This window comes from Lepidochelys olivacea (assembly GCF_965140295.1).
Source record: "Lepidochelys olivacea isolate rLepOli2 genome assembly, chromosome: 1".
NCBI classification, from domain to species: Eukaryota; Metazoa; Chordata; order Testudines; family Cheloniidae; genus Lepidochelys; species Lepidochelys olivacea.
This window is the reverse complement of record NC_140411.1, coordinates 250,997,899-251,010,100: the sequence shown is the minus strand read 5'-3', so window position 1 is coordinate 251,010,100 and position 12,202 is coordinate 250,997,899. Positions and strand designations below refer to the sequence as shown.

At 38.8% G+C, this 12,202-nt stretch overlaps 1 protein-coding gene across 1 annotated transcript in view; it reads left to right on the top strand.

The window, feature by feature from the left end:
• KIAA1549 overlaps nucleotides 1-12,202 on the top strand; it is a 209,400-nt gene that overhangs the window by 94,100 nt on the left and 103,098 nt on the right. Inside the window, exons 2-3 of the mRNA XM_084643183.1 lie at nucleotides 6,257-9,031; nucleotides 10,617-10,705. Of these exons, the coding sequence (XP_084499309.1) occupies nucleotides 6,257-9,031; nucleotides 10,617-10,705 (2,864 nt within the window). The remainder of the gene's footprint in view (nucleotides 1-6,256; nucleotides 9,032-10,616; nucleotides 10,706-12,202) is intronic.

Sequence of the window (12,202 nt, the reverse complement as noted above, 5' to 3'; positions counted from 1 at the left end):
AATGTTGTCAGCTTTGTAGATTTTGTCTTGTTGGCTTGTTGCCCTGTCGTCATTGCCTGGCTCAGTAACAGTATAGTTGTCCAAAGATAACAGCTGTGCTGGCAAACAAGCCAGTACTGATATTAGTCAATAACTTTGTGCAGTTCACAACATTAAAATATATCAGAGCACAGGTGGTCTGTATGTTTTTATCCCAGAGAATAGCTGGATTGGCTGCTTTGCAGTAATGAGGGGTTTGTCTGTTGTGCAGTATGCTTTACCTGAGGCTTACCTCCTTCCATGAATTTCACTTTATTTTTATGCTTTCTCTTCTGTCTGTCTGCTTTTTGGAGCCCCTGCTACAAGTCCTATCTATTCTTGATGAGTTGCGCACATTGTTCTGAAATGTAGCAGTCTAATAATGCAGTGTTGTCCTTGAGATGACAGAAAACAATAATTTGTATTATTAATGACATGCCATTGATACTCCCTTGTTTCTTAAGAGCCCAGCAATGTATACAGTATGTAGAACTTTGGCTCGCAAACTTGCTATCCGGTTGTTTCAAAATCAATAATGAACAAATAGTCATAGAGTTTACAGCCAGAAGGGACTACCAGATCATCTGGTGTGACCTTATATACATCACAGGCCACCAGCACTAGCTACTGCCTTTATTCTGTTGAATTTCATCCTATTAACTTGGGTTTGAATAGGGACTGGGAGTGGCTGGGTCATTACACATATTGAATCTATTTTCTTAAGTTAAGTATCCTCACACCTTCTTGTCAACTGTCTAAATGGGCCATCTTGATTATCACTACAAAAGTTTTTTCTCCTGCTAATAATAGCTCATCTTAACTAATTAGCGTCTCACAGTTTGTATGGTAACTTCCAACTTGTTTGTTTGTGTGTGTGTGTGTATATACAAACAGATAAGTTTGTTATTATATATATAATCTTACTATATGTTCCATTCTATGCATCTGATGAAGTGGGCTGTAGCCCACGAAAGCTTATGCTCTAATAAATTTGCTAGTTTCTAAGGTGCCACAAGTACTCCTTTTCTTTTTGCAGATACAGACTAACACAGCTCCTACTCTAAAACATCCCATTTCTGTTACTCCAGTCTCTACAAGGTCACTTCCTATATAATAATATGATCATCTTCTGTATTGATTGTGCCTCCCCACTTTTTATCGTCAGCAGATTTCATTAACCTGCTGCTTTTTGTACCAACGTTGTTAAAATATTGAATAAGATTGGTCTCAAATCTGATCCTTGAGGAACTCCACTTCTAACATCCTTTTAGTCCGATAACTCACCTTTCAGCACCACCCATTGCGTTCTTCCCTTTGGCTAGTTAGTTACCCACCTTACAATTATTGAACTAATTCCCATATTTTCTAATTTAACTAATGATTTCCCATATAGTGCTGTGTCAAATGCTTTCGTGTACTCCAGGTATATTAGATCTACTGAATTTCCCTTATTTAAAAAATCCGTTATCTTCGCAAAAAAGAAAATCAGGTTAGTCTGGTACAATCTACCTTTGGTAAACCCATGTTGCGTTACATCCCATTTTCTGTTTACCTCCATGGATGTAGTTATTCTTTCCTGCAAGATTTGTTCTAAAGGTTTGCAAGCTATTGAAGTGAGACTATTAGACATTCTATTTGTCTAATCGCCCTACACTTTTATCCTTTCTCTGTTAGTAACTTCTCCAAAGCATTTGTATCTCAGTAAAACTTCAGTATCCTTCCCAGCATCTTACAGGAGCTTTCATGACCTCCGTCAGGTGGCTCTCTAGGCCAGTAAAGGACACCAGAGCATGGCAAAGGTCTTGCTTGCTTTTATTGTTAACCCTTTGTGTGGTTTGAATAAGAACTAATGGAAATCTCCTCTCAAGAAATGTCTGTTGCAAAGTCACAGCCTGGATTCAGAGCAACATTACCCACCTTCTTATATTTGTACATATAAGCGTGTATTGCCAGCCTGCGTGCTCATTAGATGTCTTGCAGTACTGCAACTGTTTTTACAACACAATGTCACGCAACAACTGTCAATTGCTTCCAGCAGAATTTGCTTAGTATTCATTCTTCTATCACTATCATAATGCTAAAAATCCACAAAGTTCTCACTATGAATCTCTGGATGATGCCCAGAGGTAGTGCAAGCACCACTGAAAGTGATTCCATTGTCCCTGGAATGGCCATAAATATCAGCCGATATAGATTTGGACCAGTGTTCCCAGGACATGTGAAGAGATCAGCTCATAATTGCACACAGTAAGTAGATTGTAGTAACACTTGCATGTCATAATAGATATAAATAGTGTATACATTTTTATAGTTACTGTGGTTGTTGTGGTAAAGAAGCCTAATACATCTGTCTTGCTGATGCAGATGAAATTATAAGTCACAAACAAAGAACTGCATCCCCTAAAGTCTTTGAGTGTTCGAGAAAAGTTTGGCATTGCCGTAAGCAAGTGCACAGAGAACAAAGTGAGAAAGGAGGACAGTGTTATGGAAACACTCAGTAAATCTTATTGTGTGCCTGTGTGTGTACTATATTTAGAAGTTATATATGTTTACAATGTTCAGTCATTCGTCTGTCACTTTATTCTCTAGTCACTGTCTGCACACTCGAGGTGATTAAGAAGAAGCACAAAAACCAGGTCAAAAGATGGATCAATGTCAGGGAGGCTTCTGATGATGGAGCAATGCACCCTGGAGTTTGTGACCCTGAACTGTACCCAAAGCACCTGCTGAAGCTTTGTGTCTGGGGAGCAATTAGCAGACAAGGTGTTGGCCTTCATATTGGAAGGCACTTTTTTCACAATCATTCCAATCACTATGCAAGTGAATGAAAATCTTTTGTAAAATTCATAATGATATGGTACGCTGCACTATACACTGGGTTCACAGGGATAATGGAATGAAAATTATTTGAGCAGAAAATTATCAGGGATACAATTGTGATTATGTATGGGTATTAGTCTTGCACATATTTTTTTCCAAGGAAGGTACGATCAAAAGATTGTTTACTGTAATACAGTGATTTTATACTTTGTCCATGCTTTATGGTCACTCTGTTTTCTGTTCCTGTAGTGACCCAAGGCCACGTAACTGCTTCTGCCTGTATTGAGGCTCAGGAGATAAACTCTGTTCAGATTTTTCCTGAGTGAGTAGTGCATATGCTGCAAGATACTGTGCATGAGTTCCATAAAATAAAATTTTACTATAGCACACATCCTTTACTGGTAGTGTCCTGCATACTAATTCTAATCTGTTGGCGTTTTTCAGATCACCAGATATGAAACTAATCACATTAATGTGCCACCAGTTGAAAAATTATATTGGGGCATTTGCCAGACTGATCAAAAAGGAGCAGCTTGTCACAGCATCATTTTTGGAAGGAGGTGGTGTTGGCAGTCTGACAGTGTAACAGACGTATGAACCACCTTTGCAAAGACTTGCCACAGGTTATTGAATGAAAGGGATCTTCTAGCAGGACACAGCTCCAGTTGGACAACTTACTGTACTTCTAAAGAGCACTTTTTGTTTTATATCACTGCATTGTATATGATGATATCTAATTATATTTCTTAACTGTTTAGTTTCTTTTCTGTGACTAAACTGCCCTGTGTATATTTTCTCTTGTCACATGCACCACTGCAGTGGTGTGCCAGTAGCATCCCACGAACACTACCATGACAGCAGTGGGGTTGGATGGGACAGCAGGGTGATCAGACAGCAGATTTTATATGTGACGTGTCCGGAGGTAGCTCTCTTACATTTGGCTGCAGGGTCAGTATTTGGATCCTGAAACCCACATGGAGTCTTCAAGCCACAATCTTCCTTCCTGATTCACACAAGCACACAGTTTCTGAAACAGCTGTCACATAGGGCTCCATCACACCCCAAGAACACCACCATGAAACGGGAAAGTGACATGCTAAGAGAAAGCAAGTAATGAGGGTATTCTGACAGTTGGCTTTTAGTTTTTCTCATAGGTGCTCAAATCCAGCCATTGCCACTTGGATTCTGGTAGATGGGAACAGTAAAATTGTATTCCAAATGAAATAATAGAGTAATAATTACTCTATCAATGGCTTGCAAGTGCAGAGTAATGATCAAATGAAATGGTCACAGTATACTGCTCAGAGACTAGGAGAGGACCACATGGCAGCATTAATATAGGTTCATATCTTGCTAGAAGCAAATGACGTAATTTTGCAATTAATAAACTCTAGTGACATTGAGTGCAGACATACCCCTTGGTCCAGCATAATTAACATGAATGTAAGTCCTTTAAAATATTGTCAGTTGTTTAAATAGCAGAATACCACACATCAGCTTTACACATGACCTCATGAAGCAGCTCTATTCCCAGAGAAAGGACTCTCAGTTAAAGTCATGCCAAGGAGCCATGAGCAGGGCATCTCTTAGCGGTGCCTACTGTCCCATTGGCATTCAAATGAATGTTAACCTTGACAGCAACTTTACCAAGTCTTTTTGGTTCTCTGTGCTTTGGGCAAGATCTCCAGCATCATCCCTTGGTCCCTAAAATGAGGACAATGCGAAAGTATATTAGGTTTTGTACAATAGTGCACCAAAAACGTTGGTGTGTTTGCTACAGTGTGCTACGCTGTAAAGGGAACTACAGGATTTTCTACTCAGGGGCTGTAATATCTGTGTCTGTGCTGACTGCTGACACTTAACACTGCATCAAGTTCCTATAATATAACAGGGAGACGTACAATAATGAATAAAACCAGTATTGGGCTATATATATATATCAACACTTACTGATATAGGAAATTGCCTCATCACATAAAGGTCTCGTGGACCATTCATTGCTGTAAATCCAGGCTCCACAGGCAGAAAAATGTTTTTAAAGAACCTGTGGCTAATTTAGTAATTCTGTAAAAAATTTTGTGACTAAAAGTGGATCCTTTTGAGAGATTTCAGATCCTTCTGAGAGATTCCATTTTACAAGATTGCTCCAGCAGCCTGAGTGTGAAGAGATGAGAAAACTTGGCTGCTCTCTGCCAGACACAACTGGCCTCAATGACCAAATGAAGTGCTCTGCATAGGACAGCTATAATAATTTTCTGTGGATGGTGCCTGTAGCAGGCAGAGGGAGTGGGATTGCCACCTACTGTTCATGGGTGGATGGGTGGGGAGAACTGACTGAAAAAAGTTATATCCGGGGACTAGATGACCTCTCGAGGTCCCTTTCAGCCCTTCTTTTCTATGATCCTATGACCAAAGAACTCCCTGTGAGTGAAAAGTGCAATTTTTGCATGTGTCAATTTGCTAGTCAACAAACATAATAGTACACCCCTACATTGGACTATTGAGCCTCATATTTCCATGCATAAACAGCAATGTGTTTGTAAATTTAGTACTGTGCTTGGATGTCTGCCCAAGTATGCATGTCCAGGTGGCAGTAGGCATAACTTTAGAGTCTGTTTTTGAGAACTTGGCCCGTTATATCTTGATTGGTGTGGTGTTAGAATCCTGCATGGACTACATAACTATTTCACTGTGCACTGTGTCTTCACTTTACTGGTGAGCGTAATAAGAACTCATGGAAATTCAGTAGTACTAATTTTAAAAAGCAGAAGAATTTTACTCTGTATTATGCCTTTTTACTCATTTTTATATACTTAGGATGTTAGCTGGAGCGTATTATAGTATATGAAAAAGACAGTTGAAAACAAAGCTACTGCCTTTAAAGTTCCTGTTTGCAGTGTTTTTTTAGCCCTGCTGGTCCCAGGTTATTAGAGAGGCAAGGTGGGTGAGGTAATATCTTTTATTGAACCAACTTCTGTCCATGAGAGAAACAAGCTTTCGAGCTACACAGACCTGAAGAAGAGCTACGTGTAGCTCAAAAGCTTGTCTCTTTCACCGACAGAAGTTTGTCCAATAACAGATATCTCACCCACCCTGTCTCTTTAAAGATCCTATCAGTTTGGTGGGTTTAGCTAGACCATTGCTATGCTGAGTCAGGTGTGGATTGGGAAGACTTTAACGTTAAGCTACTTGCCCCCATGGAATTTATTACTGTAATAAAATTTAACATTTGTGTTGACAGTCTATACTGTCATTCAGAAGTTTTGTCTGTCTTGGTTGTCACTTTTTACGATTATTATCTCAGAATTCTGAGTATGTTGCCTATTAACCACCATTTTTAGGGTTTCCTGATTGCAGTCTTAGTGTTTGTGCATTTGATTACATTAAAACTGATCAAATTTTTTCTTTTATTTTTCAGATGGTTTATCCTTGGAGCAGCAAAATCTTTCCTTAGTCTCAGTGGGATCTGAACTACATCAAAGTACAGTGAGCAGCATGACACACAAGGCCTTAACTCAAAGCACAGTAGAACCCCAGGAAAATAATTTTCTTCATGTGGTTTTGTCATCACTTACCACTCCCTTTGATATGACTTTATTTGACCAAGATAGAATGAGGAGAAGTGAAGAAGGAAGAACTATGCCAGTAGGAGATGCCACAGTAACTAGCAATGAAGCATTTTTAAGTGACCATGGATTGATGAGCTCCTTTCTGAATGAACAGTGGACTCCTTCACTAAAGTCTATTACAGTGGAGTATAGTTCAGTAGAGCCACCAAGAGAAACCTTAGAAACTGTGTTGCTAACACCTTCATTATCTGTCCTTTTGTTGCCATATGATGAAATGAAAGCACAACAAATGACAACATCACATGCTGCCTCTGGCCACAGTCGTGCTTTCACACAATTGAAGCCTTTTGCTCCAGATGGTATAATTCCGACTACAAGCAGAGACTTGCTATTGGACCCTGCAAATACAGATATTTATTTAAGTTCCACTACATCAGAGGTGGTGGTTGGACTGGTGGAAAATGTAGATGGAAGCTATGCATCTAGTTCAGACTCCTCACTGTTTTTGCCTTTTGATACTACTTCAAAAGGATCCTCTGTTCTTATGAGACAACTGAATGAGGATAGCCAAATTACACCAGATGCTTTGGCAAAAAGTGCTGATCAATACACTGAAGCTTACCCTGATGTGAATAGCGATGCAACAGAAACTTTGGATCTAAGGACCTATTCTGTTGCAAACATTTCTACGGCAGCACCTGTTTTGGTAACTGGCATGGAGCCTGCTTTGTTTTCAGTTAGTCTTCCATATGTGTCTTTCCCAGTTCACTTAGCTGCTGGATCCACTGACTCTAATACTCTTGTTACTGATGACTTGTTTACACATGTATTTTCCCATAAATCCTCCAGTACAACACCAAATTTGCCTGGCAATTTAGAAATACCAAGTCAAGTTGAGCTCTTCAGTGAGTTCATAAGCCCAGTGCCTTTCACTAGACCATATGCTTCATGTTCGAACTGTGGCTTTGCCTCAGTTCCACCAGAACAAGGCTTTTCAGCAGGACACACAGAACATGATGTGGGTTCGGGTGATTATATTGAAACATTGTCATTCACAGCCTCTGAGGAAAAAGGCATTACTCCACGTACAACTGTAGTTACTGACTTGTATGAACTGGAGGAGTCAACTCCTGAAATCTTTGATACTACTTTTCCATCAAGACCTATTGTTTCATTTTCTTCAAGACTTATAGAAGTCTCTGAGTCAAACTTGTCTTTTTCAAACAGTGTGGACGTTGGTCTTAACATAACGAGTACAACAATATTTCCTTCCTACAGACAGCCCTCTGAGGGAATATCATTGGATATCACTTCTGTTCAATTCTCCTTCCCTATTACTGAAACTGTTACTTTAACATCTGGTGTTAAAGCAAGACCTTCTATTATCACCAGCGTTCTCCTTGAATCCATGTTTACCACAAGTGAGAATGTACCATCAGTTACAATCAAACATACAGGCCTGCTGGAATCACCTGAATTTATGCCCTCAGAATCTGTACTTTTGCTTGACAAAACACCTGCAAGTGTTTCAACAGACAAATCATCTGTAAATATTTCAGATTTTTCATCCAACCTTTTATCAACACCATTTCTCTCTGAAACTAGTAGCTGGTCATCTTTATCATCTGCTGTATCGACCTTTTATTCAAGAATGCCAAGTGATTTATCAACACTATTACCTCAGGTCTTCCCTACACTGCTGGGGACATCAGTAGTTTTTGATGATTCCTCTAGTTGGGATTCAACTGAGTTTCCTGCCATTGACAGCACAAGCATAGACGTTTCTCCCTGGCAGACTTCATACCTTTATTCAAATACATTTTCTGTTCCAAACACACACAATCCTGAAGTGATATCATCAAGTTTTTACTCTTACTCTTCCATGTTACTAGAAGGAACATCAGTCTTGCTAATGGGTTCTGAAGTTTCATTTACCTCAATTTTCGCAGAAGCTACCTCTCAGTTAGAGTCTTCACTCTTCTCCCTTGAATCAGCAGTTCCTACACTGGTGCTGTCCATTTCTGACTCAGAATCTATTCTCACCAGCAATATCTTGGTTGATGAAACACACTTGACCTCATGGTTTACCACATTTCAGACAACTCCTGTCTTAAGTGTATCTTCGTCCCTTCTCTCAACTTTAACAGCTTCAGATGAGGATACTGGTGCTACTGCTAACCACACGTTACTTTTAACATCTCTTTCCAAGGCAACTGCTAGTACAGCACATGTTATAACAAATCCATATACACTGTTGTTGCACACAGATGTGAACAGCATTACAGCTTCACCTACAGAGTCCATTTCTGTGGTCGCATCATTTGTACCTACACAGCTGCCTCCCTCCATAAACACTTCCACTGAATTTGGCACACAAACAAAAACTAGTGTAACTGAACTTACCAAGAGAACAAGTGCTACTAGTTCCACTACTACCACCATTAGTAGTATAGTTGGCCATCGTACAACTACTGAGAGCAACTCAAGTACTTCCTCATCCCCTTCTACTGCTGTAGTGGCCACGACTCCATCTGAAGCTATAATTATGACCTCTGCCATGACCACAACCCGACAACCATATGTTTGTGACATCACGGTTCCCGATACTTACTTAGTCATGGCTGGTAAGATATTGCTAACTTTATTTCAATTTTTTTCTTTAAAATTGTTTCAAAAATATTCCCCGTTCTTCTCGTCCCGCCCACCCCCTCCCCAAATCACTAATGAACATCACCTTCTAATGCAAATCTTATCATTTACATTACACATGTATGGGTGCTCAATAAACATTTGAAAGAAACACAGCACAAATGTAGATTACTTGTAGTTGTTATGAAGGGCCAGATTTTCAAAACTCAGCCTATATTTCCATGCATATAGCCTGGTTTCTATCCCTTGCTCATACAAATTATAAAATTTAGCTGCAGAAAACCTATTCCTTGTGGACAAGTGGAGTGCAAATGGTGCTTTAAAATTGACCATGCATACATGTAGGCTTAATTGCAGCTCCTTTATAATTTTGGTGTTAAATTTATAGTATTCTTATAGCACTGTTATGCAGAATCTTTTAATAGCATGGTGGAATAAGTTTCCCTTTGAAGGTATTGGGAGTGTTTATAAATGCCATAATTTAAAATAAACTTTAGAACATGTGAAACTAAAGTCAGTTTTTCTAAATATCTTTAACATTTTATTTTACCATGTGAAAATGAGCTATGTTCCTGTATTTGGATTATTTTAGTTGGACGTGGTGTGGTTATGATCAGAAACATGACTTTGTACGCTTAAAAAGAAAGTTGCCTTGTTCCTGCCGAGCTAATATACTACAGTTGTGAAGGAGCCATATTTAATGTCAATCAACAAAAATTTTCCATTTAAGTTTTATGGTCAGAATGTGTGCGTTTGATGTATAAAACAGAAAGAACAGAGTTTAATTTTTCCCAGCTACGAGGGTGAGTTGGCTGTTCTAGTGTTAAGAAAGAGCCTTTTTTGGGATGTGGAGGGGACTTCTAAACAGAGCAGTTTTACTATGCAAATATTTGATGGAGAATAAGTACAAAACACCGAGATGCCATTTTACAGTTGCTTTCAATAATCACTGTTATAATTTAAAGTGTGGTTATGGTTAGCAATGCACCTGTGAGTGTTTTTAAGGTAGTTTCTTATTCAACAGTCTTGCCTCCAAGTGTAATCAGGGCAGTGTTTGCTTACTTTTTTTTTTTTAATAAAAATAACTGGTTTTTTTAAATGCCTATTAGTAGTGTATAGCCAACACAGTTATTGGACAGTGATTTGCATTCTGTTCTGGCTTATGCATCATCTACAGAATTGTTAACTGTATTACAACAGCAGAATCTTTATTACAAGTGCTCAAGTAAAAAAGAACGCAGTTTGACTTTCAGAGCCAGTTTGAATTTCTAGTCCGTCTCTTACAAAGTAAGAGTAAATTGTTTTTACTAGCAAATGAACTAATTTGATATGGAAAAAGTTGAGAGAAAATAACCACAGAATCCATGAAGCTATTTACAGAGTTACCTTTTCAGGGTATAATTATACTTCTATCTGCACCTTATCCCTGTGTCTTACGCCTTCAACACACTTGACCTCATTATCTGCTTTGTCATGCGTCACACAATTGAAAACGCAACAAAGAACCAAAGCACCATAGATGAAGCTAAAATATACTTACTGACTCTCGTTAATTTCCAGTGCTGGCCCGCAAAGCTGTGCTAGAAAATGTCAGTAATTCCATCAAAGAAGTGCTGAGAGTTCAGTTCAGGCGATCAGTAGAACTGGAGGTAAGTGGTACCAAATGTGTGCTTTCTTTGCTTAGTGTAATGCTATAGCGTGGGATGTTTGTTTTCGTTTTTAATTTTCCTATATAAAATAATGATTAAAAACACAAAAACCTGGTGCTTCTAAAGCACAACGGAATTTTGTTTGCGGTTGAACAGGAATACTGTATACATAAAACATCTTTTCTTGCATTTTTAGTGCAAGTGTAACATGAATTGTTACTTATATTTTTATAATGTGACAGATTTAGGGTAGCATGCCTTCCTCTCTGGCTTGGTTTAGCAGTGCTCCCCCACAGCTCACCCTCTTTATTGGCTGCTGTGTTGAGAGCTCCCCCACTTTAACCCCTGCATAGATTAATATCGAAAGGTGAATTGAAAAGCTTATACCGTCTAAAATATCAGTTCAGGGCTCTGTCTTTCTCCAGTGCCAGCTGATGACATCCCAAGCATTTAAAACAAAGCAGGGAGCCTTTTCCATAGCTTGTGCTCATTTAGGTTTTAGTGATATCAGTGCTTGCGGGGGAAATATGGAATCCTGAACTCAAGACTTGGTAGATTGAAGAACCGAGGAAATAATTTTCAGTTGTTAAATGTCATTTTTAAGTCTACAGATAGGTACGTCTGGGATATTCAGTAGTGTTTTCCCTTCCTTCCTCTGTGATGTTGAAGTTTTGTGTTTTTGTTTTTTGTTTGTTTTAAAGGCTTAGACCACCCTCCAGGTTGGGGTGCAAATCAAGTCTGGGAATCATAGAACCTCGAAAAGTCATCTCGTCCAGTAGTCCCCTGCACTCATGGCAGGATTAAGTGATATTTAGACCATCCCTGACAGGTGTTTGGAGATTTTTAAGAGCAGGTTAAACAATGATGGAGATTCCATAACCTCCCTTGGCAATTTATTCTAGTGCTTAACTACCCTCATAGTTAGGAAGTTTTTCCTAAAGTCCATCCCTTGCTGTAATTTAAGCTCATTGCTTCTTGTCCTATCCTCAGAGGTTAAGAAGAACAATTTTTCTCTCTCTTTCTTGTAACAATCTTTTATGTACTTGAAAACTGTTATCATGTCCCCTCTCAGTCTTCTCTTTTCCAGACTAAACAAACCCAATTTTTTCAGTCTTGCCTCATAGTTCATATTTTCTAGACGTTTAATCATTTTTGTTGCTCTTGTCTGGACTTTCTCCAATTTTTCACATTTTTCCTGAAATGTGTGTTGCCCAGAACTGGACACAATGCTCCAGTTGAGGTCTAGTCAGCATGGAGTAGAACAGAAGAATTACTTCTTGTCATCTTTATATAATGTTTCAACATGGTTCCCAAGTCTTAAAAAAATCAGTGTAAGTTGGAACTTACATTAAAGGCGCATTCAGTTAAAAGTACCCCTTTTAAAAAAAATTTTTTTTGACAGACCCTAGAAGTAGTTTTTTGGGTGGCAAACAAAATGCTGACTTTAGTCTCTGAATAATCAGATACTCTAAAATTTGAAATAATTACCGTTGTTAT